The sequence below is a fragment of the Salvelinus alpinus genome, chromosome 23 (assembly GCF_045679555.1).
Source record: "Salvelinus alpinus chromosome 23, SLU_Salpinus.1, whole genome shotgun sequence".
In the NCBI taxonomy this organism is placed as follows: domain Eukaryota; kingdom Metazoa; phylum Chordata; class Actinopteri; order Salmoniformes; family Salmonidae; genus Salvelinus; species Salvelinus alpinus.
In genome coordinates, this window is record NC_092108.1 from 31,779,832 (window position 1) to 31,803,710 (window position 23,879).

Below are 23,879 nucleotides of genomic sequence, written 5' to 3' on the forward strand. Positions count from 1 at the left end.
AATTCTAATTGTGCCTGGGCTGAAATAATACATTATGGCCTCTCTTGCATTTCAAAGATGATAGTACAAAAAAAAATACAAAAAACTTTCGTTTTTTTCTTTGTATCATCTTTTACCAGATCTAATGTGTTATATTCTCCTACATTCATTTCACATTTCCACAAACTTCAAAGTGTTTCCTTTTAAATGATATCAAGAATATGCATGTCCTTGCTTCAGGTCCTGAGCTAAAGGCAGTTAGATTTGGGTATGTCATTTTAGGCAAAACATTTTTTAAAGGGGCAGATCCTTAAGAGGCCAGTGATCTGATGGTTCATGGTGTCGAAGGCAGCAGATATACATTACATTATCAAAAGTATGTGGACACCTGCTCGTTGAACATTCATTCCAAAACCATGGTAATTAATATGGAGTTGGTCCCACCTTTGCTGCTATAACAGCCTGCACTCTTCTGGGAAGGCTTTTGAATAAATGTTGGAACATTGTTGCGGGGACTTGCTTCCATTCAGCCAATTCCTCCCAAAGGTATTCGATGGGGTTCAGGTCAGAGCCCTGTGCAGGCCAGTCAAGTTCTTCCACACCAATCTTGACAAACCATTTCTGTATGGACCTTGCTTTGTGCACGGGGGCATTGTCATACTAAAACAGGAAAGTGCCTTCCCCAAACTGTTGCCACCAAGTTGGAAACACAGAATCGTCTACAATGTCATTGTATACTGTAGCGTTAAGGTTTCCCTTCACTGGAACTAAGGGGCCTAGCTTTAACCATGAAAAACAGCCCCAGACCATTATTCCTCCTCCAGCAGACTTTACAGTTGGCACTATGCATTGGGGCATGTAGCGTTCTTCTGGCATCCGCCAAACACAGATTTGTCCATCATTTTGCCAGATTGTGAAGCGTGATTCATCACTCCAGAGAATGCGTTTCCACTGCTCCAGAGTTGAATGGCAGCAAGCTTTACACAACTACAGCCAACGCTTGGCATTGCGCATGGTGACCTTAGGCTTGTGTGTGGCTGCTCGGCCATGGAAACCCATTTCATGAAGCTCCCGACAAACAGTTCTTGTCCACATACTTCTGTATATATATTGAATATCTAGGAGGATGAGAACAGAGAGAGTCAGCATGTTGTGCTGTGACTCATAGAAAGCCTTTCAGATAAATATTTTTACCCCTTTTTTCAATCTTGTCTCTTCACTGCAACTCCCCAACGGGCTCGAGATGCGAAGGTCGAGTCATGCGTCCTCCGAAACATGACCCGCCAAACCGTGCTTCTTAACACCCGCCCAACCCGGAAGCCAGTCGCACCAATGTTTTGGAGAAAACACCATTCAACTGACGACGAGGTCAGCCTGCAGGCGCCCGGTCTGCCAGAATGCGTCGCTAGAGCGGGATGAGCCAAGTAAAGCCCCCCTGGCCAAACCCTCCCCTAACCCAGACGACGTTGGGCCAATTGTGCGCCGCCCAATGGGACTTCCGATCATGGTCGGTTGTGATACAGCCTGGGATCGAACCCGGGTCTGTAGTGATGCCTTAGACCGCTGCGCCACTCGGGAGGCCTCAGATGTTTTTTATTAAACCAAGCAGAAAGAGCCATAACTCTAGTACTATAGTGGTGTTCCATTTAGCCTATTAGATTCAATTGGGGTATTTAAGGCTTTTTAATGATCAGACTTTACATTATTTAGACAACATCCTGGTCAGCTGGTCATTCATATTGTTCTTTAAATAGACAAATGTGTTACAGTTTATTTTAGATTCCTTTATTTTCAGAATATTTACCTGACTACATAGACTACACCGAGAGCAAAATATAAAGATAATGATAGCAATATGACATGATCCCAGTAGACTGTACGATTATTTGTCAAGGTCTATAGAGTTACCATTAGCATTTCACAGAGGACCGGTACCTTAATATTTGTCAGAAAGTTTCACAATGGGCTGTACTAGCTGTATGTATCTTAGCTAAATGGCAGACAGCGGGACTGTCTAAAAAACATTAGCTGCCAGGTCCGATTAAACACCAGGAATCAGTGATTTGAACTACACTGAGTATACAAAACATTAGGAACACCGACATGGTGAATCCAGGTGAACGCTATGATCTCTTATTGATGTCACCTGTTAAATCCACTTCAATGAGTGTAGATGAAGGGGAGAAGACAGGTTAATTAAAGAAAGATTTTTAAGCCTTGACACAACTGAGACATGGATTGTGTATGTGTGCTATTAACCACGTTTCCATCCCCAGTTTATATGCGTGTAAAGTCATACCGTATAAAACAAAATCATGACAACTGTGATGGAAACAGGAAGCTTCTATGCAATTTTATAAATGCCGACAGATAATTTGTTTGTTCGACATGTTGGGATCTTTTTTGTCTGTAAAATTAATTATGCGAAAAATGGTGGTGATTTTTTTTTTATTAGCAAATATTGATATAATAACCATCATATCAAAGCAAAGTTATCACGCGATGACATGTCGTAGTTGGAGGACACACAAAATCTTGGGAAGCTATGCAGTTTAAATTAGCTTTCAGATAAAATAAGTTATGATGAACTTCACAAGGTGGTGAAAGTGTATGGTATGAGCTTGATGCTCCTTCCAATAAATGTCGAGGGTCTTATTCTGGTGACATGATGTTTGATGCTTGACTGCCATTTTGACAAATATAAACATTCTCACTCTTATCAATAATATCATCATGTAGACTAGCCCACCTGCAGAGCCTACCCGCACTATATCTGCGAGCTGTTGGCTAGAGGGCACATGCAAAGACCGAGTCAGCACATTTGCTATTTAATGCAACAGTTTGTGACAAAACTATCGGTAGAGTTGAAAATGCGATGGAAACACATTGAACATTACATTTTTATTCGGTACATGAAAACTTAAGTGAAAAAGTATATATTTTGTACACTACATCATGCAGTGATTTTTTTAGTTTAGTTTTTTTAGTTTGGTGGAAACACACCACTAAAATCATGCAGATTTTTGAATATTTGCATGAAAATCTGCCACCAATTGGATGGAAACCTAACTAGTCAGGGGTTGTATGGGAAAGAAAAAATATTGAAGTGCCTTTGAACGGGGTATGGTCGTAGGTGACAGCCGCACCGGTTTGAGAGGGTCAAGAACTGCAACGTTGCCGAGTTTTTCACGTTCAACAGATTTCTGTGTGCTTCAAGAATGGTCCCCCACCAGCCAACTTGACACAACCGTGGGAAGCATTGGAGTCAACATGGGCCAACATCCCTGTGAAATGCTCATCCATGCCCCGACGAATTGAGGCTGTTCTGAGGGCAAAAGGGGATTCAACTCAATATTAGGAAGGTGTTCCTAATATTTTGTACAATCTGTGTATGTTATAGGACAGATTGATAAAAAAAAAAAATATGAAGCACTCTGCAAATACCTGGCTTCAGCCCTGCAGTGCTTCAAGATGAGAAGCTGCTGGTTACATTTTAGCAAAATTATCATCTCTAGTATGCGAGCCACCTGCTCCTCAATGCTCTGCCAACTGAGCTAATCATCCATGAGAGAGTGGGATGTGCTTGACCTGCCTGCATACATGGCTTTAGGCTTTGTGGTTGTAATGAAACTTCTGGAGGAGGAATGAAATATATTATCTTACGTAATGCAGGGGGACCATAAAGTACTTCAACTTATTTGGTATATATCACAGAAAGTGGAATGAAGTATAGTCCACAATACATAGCATGTAGTGCTGCACTGACTTGATATTGTTTGACAAGGGTCGATAGAAAAACAATATTTTACAATGAATCATCTGTAAAACACCTTATTTATTGAGTATTGTAGCTTACTGGCAGCATTTTTTTGTCAAGAAATACAATCTTACTATCTTACATAACTGCGAGGAAGATTTGGAAGGAGATTTGCAAGGGAAGTTTATATTGATAGATGCGATAAAGAGATCGATTTAGAGAATCTTGCCTTTTCACTGTTGCCTTTAACATTTTTGAGCTCCGTACTACAGTATATTATTCATATTTCATAGTCTTGGAGGAGAAGATTGACATGGATTAAAGTATTTTGTTAACTTCTTGCCGCACGGATCCCTTTTACGGGATCATTTTCGTAAACAACCGCTGAATTGGCAGCGCGCCAAACTCAAAAATAATACTAAAAATATTTATAATCATGGAATCACAAGTGAAATATACCAAAACACAGCTTAGCTTGTTGTTAATCCACCTATCGTGTCAGATTTTGAAAATATGCTTTACAGCGAAAGCAATCCAAGCGTTTGTGAGTGTATCAATCACTGCTAGGAAAGCTAGCCTTAAATTAGCTTGGTCACGAAAGTCAGAAAAGCAATAAAATTAACCTTTGATAATCTTCGGATGTTTGTACTCACGAGACTCCCAGTTACACAATAAATGTTATTTTTGTTCGATAAAGATTAGTTTTATAATCAAAAATCGCCATTTGGTTTGCGCGTTATGTTCAGAAAACCACAAGCTCGTTCTGGTACTGAAGGGCAGACGAAAATTCCAAAAAGTATCCGTAATGTTCGTAGAAACATGTCAAAGGTTTTTTATAATCAATCCTCAGGTTGTTTTCAACATACATAATCGATCATATTTCAACCAGACGGTAAACTGTTCAATTCTACAGAGATAGAAAATGTCGAGCCAAATCTCTCCTGCGCAGGAACCAATCAAAGGACACCTAGTCATCCACTGACGCGTTTTGATAAATCTCGCTTATTTTTCAAAATAAAAGCCTGAAACTATGTCTAAAGCCTGGTCACAGCCTGAGGAAGCCATTGAAAAAGAAATCTGGTTGATACGCCTTTAAATGGAGGAGGGGCAAGCAATGGAACAAGGGAAAAAAATGTTTAAGCACTTCCGGGTTGGAGTTCCTCAGGTTTAATCAGTTCTGTTATACTCACAGACAATATTTTGACAGTTCTGGAAACTTTAGAGTGTTTTCTATCCTAATCTGTCAATTATATGCATATTCTAATATCTGAGCCTGAGAAATAGTCCGTTTACCTTGGGAACGTTTTTTTTCCAAATATAAAAATTCTGCCCCCTAGCTTCGGGAGATTTTAGCCTGGGGCTTTAGTGAGTGTTCACACTTGCACATTCTAATGTGGGCTCGCACCAATCTTAGCCCAGGTCTTCCTGTCCCTGTTCCAGAGCAGGGTTAGCACCGACTTTTAGCCACAGAAACATAAACACACTGCCAAAATAGCCAGTGTGAAACGGGGTAAAGAACGACGCATAGAATTTTCACTTTCCAATCAGAAAAGCTGAATTTTATCCTTCCATCTGAGAAAAAATACTTTAAAAAAAAAAGATTCTGTGTGGAAACATTGGTTGCTATGGCTAACAAAAACGGTTGCTATGCAGGCTGGCTAATGTCTTCTCACTTAGCTAGCCAACTGCTCCAAAAACTCGACAGCTGGAAGAGCAGCAAATGCTCCATATTCATCTGTTTTAATAACTTTTAAATGTAAGGGATAAACACAGACACATACATTACCTTGGAAATAATGGACGACGAAGCAGGACGAGGCAGACACAGCATTCTCTGTATAGGGGAGAGATCGCATTTTTTCAATGAAACATCGTTTCCGAGGTCGGACAGGCAGACAGCAAGGTTTATACAAACCATCACATACAATACTGTCTTTGATATATTCAGGTTAAGACAAGAGGATTCTAATATCCCATAACTCTTTGCGCCACTATTCAACAAGGGACAAGCTTCTACATTCGGGAATGACTGGGAGTGAATGGTAGTAGCACAGAAAGTTTGCCATCAAAGTGAAAAGTAAACACATTCGTAGTGAATATCAGCTAACTACTCAACAGTTTTACTGTCATTCCTATCCAGACAGTTTTTTACTGGAATTCCTGACCGCTGGTCCCATGAATATACATTTTTAACGCTTCCTCACAGAATTATTACATTGTCTTAATCTTCCCATCTTCAATTTATTGTAGCTTTTACTCAGGTCATCTTCAACCTAGCTTTTACTTCCTGGCATGGGTACACTCAAAATGGCTGCCAGTCCACCCATTATGCCCTCATTGACTTGAATGGAGATACCCTTTCTATTCATTCTATTTCTATGGGTTAGACAACCTAACAACCATGATTCACCAGTAGGCATAATAAGGCATTAAAGTATCTCCTTGTTTCCTAGGTAACAGAAACTAGGACCGGGCCCCTTGGATGCAGTAACTATGACAGCCTTGATTCTGTTAGCTCTGTCTTGGTACACAGTCCTGAAAATAAAATACATCTAAAAGGTAAGCTATTGCACTCCATTCTCTAAACAGTTGCTCTGTGTTCTATTGTGTGTGTATAATATACTCATTATGTTCTTTGTTCTATGCTGCAAGACAAATTACTTGGAATCCACCAAAAATATTTTTGCTGCCAAGAAGAAAAAATTACTTATTTAGTTTCAAATGATCATAACTCTCCAACTTGATGTAAGGGAGTATTTTGGTGGAGAAACTTTCTTGCGTACAATAAACTCTCCAGGCAAACGCTTTGTATTCCCCTTGAGTGCTTCACTGTTCTCGCCAGCTCTGATCTATACAACCAATGCCATATGATTGTGATAAGTGTAGATCAGTACTTCTAAGCTTAGCAGTGGGCTCCCATTCGTCATTCCTCAAGACACTCATTCAGGTTCTTTGACTTGTGAAATCATGCAGTATTGAATCTCAAATTATAGATCATATCTGTGAAGCAAGGTTTTGAAAATCCTGGTGTGTGGGATTATTTTGGGATGGATTCATCCATCTGCTGGGGACTGGCGCTTTAACGGTGTATAAAATAAGCTTTGGTGACGTCCCAAAATGGTACCTATTCCCTACATAGTGCACTACTTTTGACCAGGTCAAAAGTAGTGACCAGGTCAAAAGTAGTGCACTATAAAGGGAATAGGGTGCCATTTTGGACACAGACTTGCTGCTTCCATAACCTGGCTCCCAGCAGGTCCAACCAGCAGGTCCAACATGGCTGCACCGGTCAAACAACAGAGGCTAGACAATAGGGGATTGGGCAAATATCAGACATAATGAGGCCCAGATGGCCAGGACACAGTCCAAGGATGGAGGAACAAAATCTCCATACGCCAAGCCGTCATTCCCATAGACACCACAGGGATAGCTAACAACAAGGAATAGTTTAAAGACCAGCTTATCGGCCAAAACGTAAACTATGGTAAAGCTAGGGTAAGATGGACTGTAGACAGTAAGAACAGATGCGTCTTAAATGCTCTAATAGAAGAAAAGCATTGATGGCGAGTGGCTAAGGACTATTGCGGAGATTTAATCCTATTAATTTTATAAGCCATTTACACTACATGACCAAAGTATGTGAACTACTCGCTCATTTGTCTTAATCAAAATTACGGCTTGCCTCTTATCCTCCCCTTATGCCATAGTTTGTACATCTCAATTGTTATATTGCCTATATACAGTAGGTCTATCTTATTCATGAATGATTTCATAGTTTTGCTTATTTGTGTATTATAATTAGCTCATGTGCTTTTCTTCACGAGGAGGGGATTCTATATGTTGTTGGGTCTGTAACCATGTTTGCCAGTGACAGTCTCTTCCCATTCAACACATTTCTTTTCAACAAAAAGTTCAGTAATAGACCCATGTTATTCCAGTTGATATTGCAAGGGTTGTTTTGTTTGCGCAATATGCTGTCTGTGCGCCGGTATGTTGTCTATTAATTTAGATCCTTGTGATTGTTCTTTCCTTCCTTTTTAGACCATAGGCCTAATAAAATGTTGTGTAGTGGCTTTGCTGGCATGCATCTAAACAAATTGGTTGAGTTTGCTCCACCAAGATTTACATGCAAAAAATCGCCACTATCCCAATTTATTAAGCTTTTTAGGGAGAAGAAAATTATCATAACTAGGCTAGAGAAACACAATGCAATAATGTATTTTCTTTCTTTTTTCTAGTGAGTAAAGAGTTGTAGTCTAGGCTGTAAACTGCAGTGAATATGCCATTTCAATAACTGCTACAAAGCTCTGCGTTTTGAATGCATGTTTCATTAGGAAAATAATAATAGCCTAGGCCTGATTAGGCAACCATTTGGATCAGTAACGGGTATTTTCTCGACAGTAAAGGCACATTAGCAGGCTAGTCATAGTGTGTATTTTGTGTATCGGCGTTAACAGATAGGCTTACCATCTGACAATATAGCCTTCACATGCGCTGTTTGCCAGTTATTTAGGCAATCTTAACGTGCCTTCTCTCCTTTCCGAGCAGACTTGCTCACCTAGAACCAAGAATGCTTCAACAGAACAAGGTTTTGATAAGTTGTCCATTTTTTATCTTCGGATGGGGGGGGGGGGCCTGGCGGCCGGGTAAGCGACTGCTTATTTAGCTTCTGCCATTGAGCCGGCTCTGCTTCAGAGCATCACACGTCTGGCTAAGCTTTATTTCAAGAGGAAAGAAATAGATAAGCAAGTGACAGTGATGACAATCTCGCTAATCCAATAGTGAAGCCAAGTCTAAGCATCGTGAACACAGGAGAAAAGATGATGAAGGACTGGAAAAAGCAGTCGGTATCAAGAAGTGAAAGGAAGAGCATATCTACTGGTCTCTCCCTGCACAATGTATAATTCATGAAAACAAAGTCCAAGGGTATATCCTCCAAAGATCTTCCTCAACGCATGTTCTGAAGGTGTAACACTGTAAATTTAAATGTTAAATCTATGTTTGTCTTATCCCTATATTAAATAAATTGATGACTGTACAATGCCATTTCAGCTATTGTTTACGTGAAGTGCACTAAAAAAGCTATCTACAGGAAACCTAAATCTTTGGTTCACCTCTCTGGTAGTCCCAAGAGCAATTGTAAATTGAAAATAGGCTTACCATGATGTATAAGCCACAACCATGACAAAATGCATAAATCAATCCACATATTTAAATGACTGATAAATAGCCCTATCTCACTGTATTTGCAGTTAATTAAACCATCAAACAGTGCATATTGGTCACTATATTAAGCATATGGTTTAGAGTCCAAAAGGATGCCAGGAACAAAAATCGTGTTTATATTATCTTGTCTTTTTTAACCAAGGAAAATGTGATCATTCAATTCTTAATCCTCATTAGGGGAAGCCGACACCCAAAAAGTATTTTACGGCACTGTAGAAATATTTAACGATAATCTACCTTTTTCAAATACATGTTAAATTGAAGTAGATTACCATTATAAGGTTACTAGAAAACAAACAATCACAGCTAATCCCATTTCAGACTCCTATTATTCATTGCAACGGAAAAGCCCATGTGGTTCAATAATAATATGAAATCCCAGAGGTTAATGCCAGTCTAATAAATATAATTTTTTCCAATTCTTTAAAAGTAGGCTGTAGGGTCGTCTGCAGACAAGCATTTCAGCGAACACTAATTTGCTTCGAACACCCACGACAGAAATGTCACCACAAGTCAAACAAGCACAAAGTAGTGTGAGGAGAGGAATGAGCTCAGAGCATTCTCTTCCTTCAGCCATCGCTAATTATAAACGCAGCTTGTGCCAATTTCCTGCGCCTTCCTCAGGTTTGACATTTAAATTGCCAACCCACTTAATACCGCCGTCTCCTGAAGGAAGCCCACTGCTGACAGATACCCTGTAACTACTGAGAGATGGTTGAAAATCTGTGTGACAGTATTTTTTTAGATTGTGTGTGTGTGTGCATGTGTGTGTGCGTGTGCGTGTGTGTGTGTGTGTTCTAATGTGTTGAATTTTGTAACCTTCTTAGTGAAAGCATCTCTGCACTTCCAGCAAGACAAGTCATTAGCACAGGGAAAATAAATGAAATATGGGAAAGTATTGTTCTTGACAACTGAAGCTTGCAATTCCACAGAAAAGTACTCGTTGCACTCGCTCCCCCAAAATAGTGGCAGAGATGGAAGGGCTGAGGTGAAGAGGCTGTTATTTAGCCGTCTCCCAAATTAAAGCCCATTTCTGCCAGATAGCTCTCATTGGCTCACAGAACCTGTCAGCCGCCAAGGCAGGGCAGGAAGACTGTGACTAATTGTGTCTGCTCTCCACTATTCAAAAAGTAAATACCAAGGAACACACATAAATATTCAGAATAAGGCACACGGATTGACTCCACTCTTGAAACATTTCCAAAGTGGTGCAAACTGAGAGGAAGCCTTTGTCACAGCTAACATGATCATTAGATTCCAAACACCCACAGCTGAGCTTCTGACTAACAAAACCATTAGGGAAATTGAGAAAAAGCACACAATTTAATACATATTATTGAACTCTCAGCAAGGTTATTGATATGTATTGATCAGAAAAAGATGTTACCATTTAAAACAGATCATGGGTTTTCAAATTATGTGTGATTTAAAATTGGACGGTATCTTTATCAACATTGAATATCACCTATTTTAGGTGCATGTACAGTGCATTCGGGAAAGTATTCAGACCCGTTGACCTTTTCCACATTTTGTTATGTTAGTCTTATACTAAAATTGATGAAATAGTTTTTTTCCCTCCTCAATCTACACAAAATACCGCATAATGACATTTTTGCAAATGTATTAACATTTAAAAAAATGAAATATCACATTTACATAAGTATTCAGACCCTTTACTCAGTACTTTGTTGAAGCACCTTTGGCACCGAAAACAGCCTTGAGTACCTTGGGTATGACGCTACAAGCTTGGCACACCTGTATTTGAGAAGTTTCTCCCATTCTTCTCTGTAGATCCTCTCAAGCTCTGTCAGAGATGTTCGATCAGGTTCAAGTCCGGGCTCTGGCTGGGCCACTCAAGCACATTCAGAGACATACAAAGCCACTCCTAAATTGTCTTTACTGTGTGCTTAGGGTCGTTGTCCTTTTGGACGGTAAACCTTCGCTCCCAGTCTGAGGTCCTGAGCACTCTAGAGCAGATTTTCATCAAGGATCTCTGTACTTTGCGCCGTTCATCTTTCCCTCGATCCTAACTAGTCTCCCAGTCCCTGACGCTGAAAAACATCCCCACAGCATGATGCTGCCACCACCATGCTTCACCGGAGGGATGGTGCCAGGTTTCCTCCAGATGTGATGCTTGGCATTCAGGCCAAAGAGTTTAATCTTGGTTTCATCAGACCAGCGAATCTTGTTTCTCATGGTCTGAGAGTTCTTTAGGTGCCATTTGGCTAACTCCAAGCTGGCTTTCATGTGCCTTTTACTGAGAAGTGGCCACTCTACCATAAAGGCTTGATTGGTGGAGTGCTGCAGAGATGGTTGTCCTTCTGGAAGATTCTCCCATCTCCACAGAGGAACTCTGGAGCTCTGTCAGAGTGACCAACTGGTTCTTGGTAAACTCCCTGACCAAGGCCCTTCTCCCCCAATTTCTCAGTTTGGCCGGGCGGCCAGATCTTGGAAGAGTCAATGGTGGAAAAAGTACCCAATTGTCATACTTGAGTAAAAGTAGAAAATGACTCAAGTAAAAGTAAAAGTCATCCAGTAAAATACTACTTGAGTAAAAGTCTAATAGTATTTGGTTTTAAATATATTAAGTATCAAAAATAAATGTAATTGCTCAAATATACTTAAGTATCAAAGTAAAAGTATAAATCATTTCAAATTCCTTATATTAAGCAAACCAGACGGCACAATGTTCTTGTTTTTTTTATTTAAAGATATCCAAGGGCACTCTCCAAAACTCAGACATAATTTACAAACGAAGCATTAAGCATGTTTAGTGAGTCTACGAGATCAGTGGCAGTAGGGATGACCAGGGATGTTCACTTGATAAGTGCATGAATTGGACCAAAAGTTGTATAAACATCTCAAGGATGATCAATGGAAACAGGATGCACCTGATCTCAATTTCAAGTCTCATTGCAAAGGGTCTGATACTTATGTAAATAAGGTATTTAAGTTTTACATTTTTAATACATTTGTAAACATTTCTAAAAACTTGTTTTCACTTGTCATTATGAGGTATTGTGTGTAGATTGATGAGGAAAACATTTAATTGAATGCATTTTAGAAAAAGGCTGTAATGAAACAAAATTTGGAATAAGTCAAGGGGTCTGAATACTTCCCGAATGCACTGTATATCAAGTGTAAGCCTGTCTCATGCAGTAAAGGACATTTGTGCAGGCATATATACAGAGGGGAGGCATGTTCTGATGGGTGCCATTGTTTAAAAGAACTGTTCCATCAAAACATTAGTCTCAAATAGCATCCGATTACCTATGGATTGCACTACTTTTGACCTGGCACCATGCCTCCCCTCTTTCTAGCATCGTAGGCGCATAATTTCATAACCTTGACCGTCTACACTCTGGATTTTGTTTGGCATTCTCTGCCATATCTCTGAGATTTGTGGTCTTTATACCTAATTTTCAATTACTAGCAACTAAGTTCCTTTGTCTTGCAGTGGCTACAATAAACAACCCAATTATAGTAATTCCCATCTCATTTTTAGACTTTTGCTCTCACTATGGAGACATATGAGGGATAAAGGGGACATATTGCTTTGTTTTGAACATGAACTGCATGTAACTTGAAGTCACTAAAATATAATATTTCATAAATGACAAGATGCTGTAATATTCTCCTCTGTACTCAGGTTTACAGGATGTCCTTCCAGAATTCCTCCGGAACCGTTTTGTGGAGGCTGCTCTCAGCTACGTGGCATGCAACTCTGAGGGGGAGCTTTTGTGTCGTAACAATGACTGCTGGTGCCGCTGCTCTGCCAAGTTCCCAGATTGTAACTGCCCCTTTGCTGATATTAAAGTCATGGAGGAAAATCTGCACAAAAGCAAGGAATCCTGGACCAACTTCAACACCGAATTCATGGAATCAGGTGGGCTATTTGTTTCCGTTATTTGTTATTCATTTCTGTCAAGCTGCATTTGAAAGCTATTGGGAGGAGCAGGACACAGGTGTGCGATAAAATGGGCAAGGAAAAAATATAAAAAAATCCCAAAATGGCTAGAACTATTTAGCTCAATATCAACAAACATCTAGCTCATGCCCTGAATATGTGATTTGAGATCGGAGGCAGGTCGTTTTCCCCATTGCTTTTGTTTCTCTACCATCTATCTGCAAGAGAGGACTTTTATCCATCTGTTGGATTCTGTATAATATGGAAAGTGCATTCTGAGTGACGTTTTGAAGGCATAGACATGCTCCTTGAATTCACTAAACATCATTTTGACAGCAATAGCAGAGCAGCTCTCACATAAAATATTTATAAAATGCTGCGTTGTTGACAGGCTACTGAAAAGGAGAAATACGTTTCCTCATAATTACAACATATTCTTTTACTGCTGATGTTGTTTTTTGTCTGAAGCCTAACTTGAGCAATTTGTCATGATAATGAGCAAATTACCTCTTAATATTTTGGGGGATGGTTGAGTGTCAAAGCAAGCAATATGCAGACATATCTTAAAAGGTACACACGCACACGCACACGCACACACACACACACACACACACACACACACACACACACACACACACACACACACACACACACACACACACACACACACACACACACACACACACACACACACACACACCTAAAAGCAAGCCTGAAAATGCATTATGTACAATACAGAAGAAGGGAGTGACCTAAGCACTAAGCATTTTTAATGGGGCAGAGTTTGTCTTTTTATGGCTCTCCACTTGCCACTGAGCAAAGCATCCAAGACTCAGTGCTGCTGGCAAGAGTATGCTTACAGTCTGAATGTGAGGTTGAGCTGCAGTTCTGCTGAGATTAGTTGATAAATATTGTAGCGGGGAAAAACTAGAAATTGGTGGAGAGTGCTGGCACATCATGTACCCTTGGACCAAGTATTTCCTCCAGCCAAGGAAAGATCCAATCAGGGAGATAAATCCTGCCTCCGTCTCCAAAGCCTCTCCTGCACCACGTTGGGGCTTCAATGAAATCCCCCCCAAATCCCTTTAACTGTAGCACTTCACTCATCAAAATGCATATCTGCTTGCAGCAGGTGAAGTGGCTGGCTCCAGAGGACTAGTCCAGCCAAGGCAAAGCCTGGCTAGATGTATATTTACTCCAGTCATTAATTTGTTCTCATTGTCAGAAGGCTAGATGGGTTGGGAGTCTGGCAATATTAATAAGATTACTTTAATTAGTGGTTCAGCAGCGAGGCTGGTGAAACCCTATTGTATTTGTTTCCATTGTATTGCCAGGAGAAATTGGACACATCGCCCTAGGATGAGCTACTTCTGTACTCCTTACCAAGCTTGTCAAATATCAGAACTCAAAATCAAACAGATCATGCAATATGCTTTTGAAATATTTAGGATTTTTTAAAACATCTTCTCCAGAATTGCTAAACAGACTGGAATGAAATATGGTATATAACCTCTTTCAACATCTTGAAACGCAATATTTTCCAAGACTATAGCTCAAACAATATGTCCACCAGTGGTGGTTGGTGCCATTTAAAATGAGGGAGGATGATTCTTTTTTGTGAACATGGCCTTATTTCTATTACAGAATATTGGATGACTGTCATTCATATTCCATTCACCGAGCTCAATGTAACATCGATAGGTTTAGGCTACTACATGATACTTGAATTTCCCCTTTACCCATCATGAGGTTGCTACAACCTAGCCTATGAGTTAAAGTTTACAATATAGAGAGAATTTTGTAATCAAGGTCAGACAGTGACACATTCAATACCGCCTTGCACATTCTTGCCTGTATCTAGCTGATCTAGGGAGTAATCATTAGTCCAACATTTGCAAATGTACATTTCTATTGGCCAAATACAGGTATTTTTATCCCTGTTTTGTTCTGTTTGTTTTCGTTTAAGAAAAAATGTTCAGTTCACTTTCATAGCAGCCACATATAAAAACAGCTTGATCACTTTGCTTGTTGTATATATAATTCCTTCTCGCAACTATCTATGCGCTCTCCTCCTCTCAACTTTTCCCTTCGCTTGTGGACTTCGGTGCACTACACATCAGCTGTCTGTGACCAGGAAAAAAAACTTTCCAAGCCAAACCTTCATATCATGACCGCTATAACTGCTACACACAGCCTACATCGTTGTCACGTCATAGTCAACATAGCTACTAGAACTGACGCGTTAGTAAACCCACTAGTTACAATCATGCAGTACAGTGTACAGTCAAAAGCAGTTTAGCAACTACACTGGTGGGCCCCGGTGGCAATACATTAATAAAACCAAAAGCTTACCTTGACTTGGAAGACTTACATTGTTGGATTGCCATAGCCAGCTAGCTAACATAGCATCCCTCTCTGGCTAAGTAGGCTAAACTAGCTAGCTGCATTCACTAGCTAAGTGAAAGTTAAAAATAAATACAACCAAATATAGCTAGCTAGGTAGAAATGAATTAGTTCTAAACTGTTCAACTATTGTCTTTCTCTCTCTCTTTGAGTCAACTACTCACCACATTTTATGCACTGCAGTGCTAGCTAGCTGTAGCTTATGCCTTCAGTACTAGATTCAATCTCTGATATTTTCTTTGGGTGGACAACATGTCAGTTCATGCTGCAAGAGCACTGATAGGTTGGAGTATGTCCTCCGGAAGTTGTCATAATTACTGTGTATGTCTACGGAAGGGGGTGAGAACCTCCTAGGTTTTGTTTTGAAGTCAGTGTACCCAGAGGAGGACAGAAGCTAGCTGTCCTCTGGCTACACCATGGTGCTAACCTACAGAGTACTGCTGAGGCTTTAGTAGACCATCAAATCAAATTGTATTAGTCACATACACATGGTTAGCAGATGTTATTGCGAGTGTAGCGAAATGCGTATGCTTTTAGTTCCAACAGTGCAGCAATATCTAACATGTAATCTAACAATTCCACAACAACTACCTAATACACACAAATCTAAAGGAAAGGAATGTACATATAAATATATGGATGAGTAATAACAGGGTGGCATAGGCAAGATGCAATTGATGGTATAAAATACAGTATATACTGTACATGTGAGATGAGTAATGTAAACATTATTAAAGTGACTAGTGATCGATTTATTAAAGTGGCCAATGATTTCAAGTCTGTATGTAGGCAGCAGCTTCTCTGTGTTAGTGATGGCTTTTTAACAGTCTGATGGCCTGGAGAAAGAAGCAGTTTTACAGTCTCTCGATCTCCTTTGTTTTGTTGTACTGACCTCGCCTTCTGGATGGTAGCAGTGGCTCGGTTGGTTGTTGTACTTGATGATCTTTTTGGCTTTCCTGTGACATCGGGTGCTGAATGTGTCCTGGAGGGCAGGTAGTTTGCCCCCGGTAATGCGCTGTGCAGACCGCACCACCCTCTGGAGAGCCTTGCGGTTGTGGGCGGTGCTGTTGCCATACCGGTTGGTGATACAGCCCGACAGGATGCTCTCAATTGTGCATCTGTAAAAGTTTTAGGTGACAAGCCAAATTTCTTCAGCCTCCTGAGGTTGAAGAGGTAATGTTGCCCCTTCTTCACCACACTGTCTGTGTGGGTGAACCATTTCCGTTTGTTCGTGATGTGTACGCCAAGGAAATTAAAACTTTCCACCTTCTCCACTACTGTCCCGTAGATGTGGATAGGGGGGTGCTCCCTCTGCTGTTTCCTGAAGTCCACGATCATCTCCTTAGTTTTGTTGATGTTGAGTCAGAGGTTGCTTTCCTGACACCCCACTCTGACTGCCCTCATCTCCTCCCTGTAGGCTGTCTTGTCATTGTTGGTAATCAAGCCTACTACTGTTGTGTCATCTGCAAATTGATGATTGAGTTGGAGGCGTGCATGACGACGCAGTCATGGTTGAACAGGGAGTACAGGAGGGGGCTGAGCACACACCCTTGTGGGCCCCAGTGTTGAGAATCAACGAAGTGTAGATGTTATTTCCTACCTTCACCACCTTGGGGCGGCACGTCAGGAAGTCCGGAGCCCAATTGCACAGTGCGGGGCTGAGACCCAAGGCCTCAAGCTTAATGATGAGCTTGGATTGTACTATGGTGTTGAATGCTGAGCTGTAGTCAATGAACAGCATTCTTACATAGGTATTCCTCTTGTCCAGATGGGATAGAGCAGTGTGCAGTGTGATGGCTATTGCATCGTCTGTGGACCTATTGGTGCGGTAAGCAAATTGAAGTGGGTCTAGGGTGACAGGTAAGGTGCAGGTGTTATCATCCTTGACTAGCCTCTCAAAGAACTTCTCCGCCTCTTCTCCGGAGGCGTTGTTTTGGGTCAGCCTCTGGAATCAGTTCAAATGCCCTGGGTTGTTCTGACAAAGGATCCGCTTTGGGAAAATCATATTCCTGGTTGTAGTGCTGGTAAGTTGACATCGCTCTGATATCCAATAGTTCTTCCCTGTTGTACTGTATGTAATAAGACTTACGATTTTCTGGGCTAACAATGTAAGAAATAATACATAAACAAAATAAACAAAATAATGCAAAGTTTCCTAAGGACTAGAAGCGAGGCAGCCCTCTCTGTCGGCAGCCATCTCTTTTCTCTCCGCGGTCAGTTCCACTCGGACAGTACTGACGTGCTGCTATCATTGCAAAACAGTGTGTTTTAATCACTTATTTGGTGATGTGAATATATTTAGTATAGTTTTATCTGAAAATGTATACTTTTTTAAATGTTTCACAATTGTTACTTTTATGAAATTCACTGAGGAGGAGGGTCCTCCCCTTCCTCCTCTGAGTCGCCTCCACTAACTTATACTTATTTTATTTACATGACGGATCAAAACTCATTTTCTCAAGCTCTCGCTTGTCTCTCTGCATCAAACATATAGAGAGGAATATGTTTGGAACATCAAATCGCAATAAAATCGCAATATCGAATTGCAATACATATAGATATCGTGATAATATCATATTGTGAGATCCAGAGGTGGCACCACAGGATAAAAAATGGTGTGGCAAAATGTTTATGTGTCTTTTCTTGGGCCTGGAGTTTTTCCTGATCTCAGGACTTGGTCAGGTAAAAATCTGGGTACTATTTGTAGGCTATGACAAAAGATTAGTATTATAGATAGCTTCCCTTTTCATCTGTGCAATGACTATAAGGCCTTTGGTTTTTCTTGTCTGGTCATGTGAATTGGAAATACTCCTGGTTATTATTCATTCTGAATCTGATATCAAAAGAGCCAGAGACAACAACTTCGATGGACATCATACTCTGTAGTTTAGTGAACTACTATAGGTGGGCTAAGCGTTATGCAAAGAATGGTTACAATATCTTTAAATATTAATTTCACTCCATACACACACAATGTTAAGCAGTGGACTTTGAAAAATAAAAAAGACAGGTAGGTTTCAATGTAAAAAAGTATCAGATTTGTTCATCTGGTTACAGTGATCTTCTGCAATTATTAATTCTGTAAGGTTTATGTAAGGCAGGGTTATATTTAACACTATACACAGTAGACTTTGTAACAAAGAAATGTGTAAGTTAAAAAAAACACTAACCTTCTGTTGCTGTCCTGGTCTCCATCTAGCCCACCAGAGGTTCGTTTCCCTGGTGCTCACTGTAGGAACTGATTGCCTGTAAAATCCATATTGAAATCATTAAATCAACTACTTTCAACACATTCATACAAAATAATATCCCTATTTTCATGAAGCAGATTTTATTGAATGTCAGTCATTTTATTGCACCCTATTCTAACCAAAGCAGCATAACCAGTTCATATCAGTAGGTGTCCCTTTTAGGGTTGGGCGGTATCCAGATTTTCATACCTTCATACAGTTCCTGTACCATACCGGGGTATTACGGTATTGCCGTCAGTGTACACAGAGGGTGCTATTTCTTTCCAAATGTAAAAAAAATAACAACAATTTAGGCAGCAGGGACCTTGATCCAGGATGGGATTGATTGTCTCTGCTGTAACCAAGAAGCTTGATCTTACACATGCCAAAATCACCTTTCGCGTGCCCACAGTATGCACTTTACTCCTCATCCACCACAATAGGATAGGAAAACAACCTGAGTATGCAACCTCCGAGCTTCAGGGTGCCCCAAAATAATATGGCAAGGAACATTGCTGGACTAACAAACTGGCTAACTAACCTTTTCAGAACATCAGTATTTATTGGCCTTGGGTAACAACAGCAGATTGTTTCATCTTCTTTATCATTCTAGATTGTTTTAGAGGATGATTAAACTGCCTTTATTAACTTATTTCATTAACAACACTGCTTGTTTTCCATTAAAAAGTGTGTTCGCCCTCTCAAGAGGCAGGCAACCAGGCAGGAGAGGACAGTTTCCAATAGGATAATGCTCCCACAATGTCAAATTCCACGAGGATTCCACAGACCCGAGATGAGCGTGAGCGAAGAAAGAAACCAAGCGCAGAGTCAAACAACGAGGTGCTGGTGCAACGAAACATAGTTGTTGAAAGGCTCTGGAAGCTGTAGCTAGGAGACCACTGTGACTGACAAGTGAATTCACCTGTCGCAGCGAGCGTGGGGGTTACTGCGTGAAATCCCAGGGACAAGGTTGTATTCACTAGACAAAACTGAGGCAAAACGGCTGACATTGAGGAAGGTTCTATGTCAACTTGTCCAATTAGAAACACCCGCTTTCTTTTCCGTAGCAAAACGTTTTTCTATGACGTGAACTAATGAATATGTCTGGTAAACGCATTCGGTGCTGCTGCTTTGAAAGTACTGTGGCAAATGCTGTCTCGCCACTCGTTTTCCCCTAGTGTTTTTCAGAAAATTCTAAATTGCGGAAAATCCATCATGGTGCACCTTATGGGTCCTTGAGGCAAATTTGTTTCGTGTGAGGAGAGGGACCTATGTACTGAATTTCATGACTCTAGGTCAGACAGGGTGATGGGCGTGACCTTTAAAAGTTTGCATTTTAAACTGATTGTTATAGTGCCACCATGTGGCCAATTGACATGGCATTGCATGAATGGGTGCACCCTTGACCCTTTAGTATCCTTCAAGGTTAAACATCCTAAGCCTTACCATCTCCCAGGAATTTGCATGGGAATGTGCCATTATGGAAAAAGAAGAAGAATAACCAATGCCAACAAATACAATAGGGTTTCACCCAGCTTTGCTGCTTGAACCCCTAAAAAAACAGTTTATTGTGCTGAAGGCCTTTGCAAGTAGGGTTAATGAGTATGTCCCAAATGGTACTCTATTCCCTATGCAGTGCACTACTTTTGATCATAGTCCTATGGGAATAGGGTGCCATTTGGGACGCAGTTATGTCCTCTTTGGGCATAAGGAATTAAATCAATGAAAGCCTCCGCCCAATGTTTCATACATAACGGTTCTCATTAGTAAAGCAATTTCTACACAGATTTCTATGACTGACAAAGCAAAATCAGTCTCTCACGCTGGCACCCAGGCTAATCTAATATTAGTTGTATAGTTATATAGTCAAATGAGTTACACTTGACTGTATGTAAATCTACAACGTACAAGCATTATGTAAATCTTCACAGGTTTACCTTCTTGGATCTATTTTTTTATCCGACAAAAAGGACCTGTCAACACCTCCTTTTAACTACTGTGAAAGATGATGTGCAGAGCTGTAATTTCAGCCTGTAACAGTCAAATATCCTCTTAGTGTTAGATTCACTCTCCCTTCATGATACAGTGCAAATCGCTTAATTGCCACAATGGTTCCATTATGTTAATTAAAAACATTCCTTCAAGTAACAGAGAGTTATTTGATACATGGTACCACCTACAAATAGTCTTGGCACTGCTTCCCCATCAAGAACTGCCAATTGAAATTTCACTGATGGCTTGCTCATTTCTGCTTTTATTACCTAAATAAAGCATGCACTGGAAGCGGTTAGATGTGTCACATGCACATTTTGAATGTGACAGATTTGTAATAACAACAAAAATACTTCTCCAGAAATGGATTTCTTTGGTTCAATAGCTGGCAACACTTCCTAACATCGTTGTATTTATTCAGGGGATTATTTCAGGGGATTACATTTGTCGGATGAACAAAACATCACTTTATATCACCAAGGACATCCATGCATCTTCAAAATTTAGCATTTTGTACATGTCTTAGTGTTTGACTGATTTGTATTGCTTTTTTATCCCTACATTTTGACTGAATTAGATTAGAATGTGATATGCGTATCACACACACACATTTGATGATAACACTGTCACATCGAAGATCAAGCATCATGTGGACACATGCAGGAAAATACTCCATCCATAGCTCAATAGTGCTTGACCAGCAGCCAAACCAATGTTTGAATTTGGCTATAATCTGCCATGTAAAAAATATTAATTTGCAAGATACATAGCCTATGTACTGGTAGATGTTGCATGTTGCACATGCCAGTAATATGATTGGAGCTATAATTCTACCATGAACTTATGCTGATACAGTGCCACACGGATAAACACTTTGTAATCGTTAGTATACAGACTAAGAAATTGGGTCAAGCTTCACACAAACACTACACACAAGGCACTGGATTTAATAAATCTTCAGGTCAAAGATGAGGTTTGCCAAAAGTTGAAGTTCTGAGTGTGCCACAAAGATCTGGAAATATGCACCCATTGTATTAATAGTTTTCTCTATACATTGAGGAATCGTGAGTTGAATAAAGCAGGGCTTTGGGAATAGTTCCCTTTGGGATGCTTCGATCCCTGTGATTTTGTATTCTGTGGAGACTTCACATGTTGATGCCGGAGGCACGTGAGTTCACTTACATGATCAGAGACCATGCAGCACACGTCTGCCTTAAATCATGCAGCAGTGGCAGCAAACAATTTTAGAAAGGGTGCTATATTTCAAACGAGTCCAGAATTTTTTGTAAGTTGAAGATCATTTAGGCTACTGGAATTCTATACAATAAAAAGCTTTTAAATGCTATTTAGAGAACAGCAAAAACAAGCAAAAATGACCCTTGCCATTATCCCCTTGGCTGCTGTAGGTTCATTCACCTCAGTCGATCTACAAACACATAGCCTATTACCTATACAATTGTAATGTTATACCCCTGAAAGGGAGGAAATATGAGAAATGATTCACGCTGACAAATAGCATCAGCGACAAAACAAACATTTATGACATTTTTACTGTATTATTTGTATTTTTATAGCATTTTAATGTAGGCCTATAAGGAAGATAAACCTTTGATAAGATTGATAAGATTAGTACAGATTTTCTCAGGTGACCCCACTCTGTACTAACCTCTCTCTCTGCTTGCTTCCTCTCTCTCTGTCTCCTCTGCTTCCTTCTGCAAGCATTGCAGCCTGCCTCAGCCTTACCACTGAGCGCCACATCACTGTCTGTCTCCGTAGCCTACTCTCTGTGAAGTTATTATGAGAATTTAGTAGCATATTATTTTGCTCCTGCTAAGGTAGGCTCCGTTTAACGTTAGCTTCTTACTTCATCCTTCTAGCTGGCTAAATAATACTAGCCAGACACCTTCAACATTACTGCAATATACAGTTGAAGTCAGAAGTTTACATACACCTTAGCCAAATACATTTAAACTCAGTTTTTCACAATTCCTGACATTTAATCCAAGTAAAAATGCCCTGTCTTAGGTCAGTTAGGATCACCACTTTATTTTCAGAATGTGAAATGTTAGAATAATAGTAGAGAGAATAATATATTTCAGCTTTTATTTCTTTCATCACATTCCCAGTGGGTCAGAAGTTTACATACACTCAATTAGTATTTGGTAGCATTGCCTTTAAATTGCTTAACTTGGGTTAGACGTTTTGGGTAGCCTTCCACAAGCTTCCCACAATAAGTTGGGTGAATGTTGGCCCATTCCTCCTGACAGAGCTGGTGTAACTGAGTCAGGTTTGTAGGCCTCCTTGCTCGCACACGCTTTTTCAGTTCTGCCCACACATTTCCTATAGGATTGAGGTCAGGGCTTTGTGATGGCCGCTCCAATACCTTGACTTTTTTGTCCTTAAGCCCTTTTGCCAGAACTTTGGAAGTATGCTTGGGGTCATTGTCCATTTGGAAGACCCATTTGCGACCAAGCTATAACATCCTGACTGATGTCTTGAGATGTTGCTTCAATATATCCACATAAATTTCCATCCTCATGATGCCATCTATTTTGTGAAGTGCACCAGTCCCTCCTGCAGCAAAGCACCCCCACAACATGATGCTGCCACCCCCGTGCTTCACGGTTGGGATGGTGTTCTTCGACTTGCAAGCCTCCCCCTTTTTCTTCCAAACATAACAATGGTTATTATGGCCAAACAGTTCTATTTTTGTTTCATCAGACCAGAGGACATTTCTCCAAAAAGTAAGATATTTGTCCCCATGTGCAATTGCGTGTGCAACTGTGGATATAGATACTTTTGTACCTGTTTCCTCCAGCATCTTCACAGGGTCCTTTGCTGTTGTTCTGGGATTGATATGCACTTTTCGCACCAAACTACGTTCATCTCTAGGAGACAGAACGTGTCTCCTTCCTGAGTGGTATGATGGCTGCGTGGTCCTATGGTGTTTATACTTGCGTACTATTGTTTGTACAGATGAACGTGGTGCCTTTAGGCATTTGGAAATCGCTCCCCATGATGAACCAGACTTCTGGAGGTCTACAATTTATTTTCTGAGGTCTTGGCTGATTTATTTTGGTTTTCCCATGATGTCAAGCAAAGAGGCAATGAGTTTGAAGGTAGGCCTTGAAATACATCCACAGGTACACCTCCAATTGACTCAAATTATGTCAATTAGCCTATCAGAAGCATCTAAAGCCATGACATCATTTTCTGGAATTTTCCAAGCTGTTTAAAGCACGGTCAAATCAGTGTATGTAAACTTCTGACCCACTGGAATTATGATACAGTGAGTTATAAATGAATTAATCTGTCTGTAAACAATTGTTGGAAAAATTACTTGTGTCATGCACAAAGTAGATGTCCTCACCGACTTGCCAACTAT

General features: G+C 40.3%; 1 protein-coding gene across 1 annotated transcript in view; it reads left to right on the plus strand.

The window, feature by feature from the left end:
- LOC139550811 (BMP/retinoic acid-inducible neural-specific protein 3-like) overlaps positions 1–23,879 on the plus strand; it is a 94,335-nt gene that overhangs the window by 51,264 nt on the left and 19,192 nt on the right. Inside the window, exons 5-6 of the mRNA XM_071361982.1 lie at positions 6,190–6,295; positions 12,612–12,848. Coding sequence (XP_071218083.1) covers positions 6,190–6,295; positions 12,612–12,848 — 343 coding nt within the window. The remainder of the gene's footprint in view (positions 1–6,189; positions 6,296–12,611; positions 12,849–23,879) is intronic.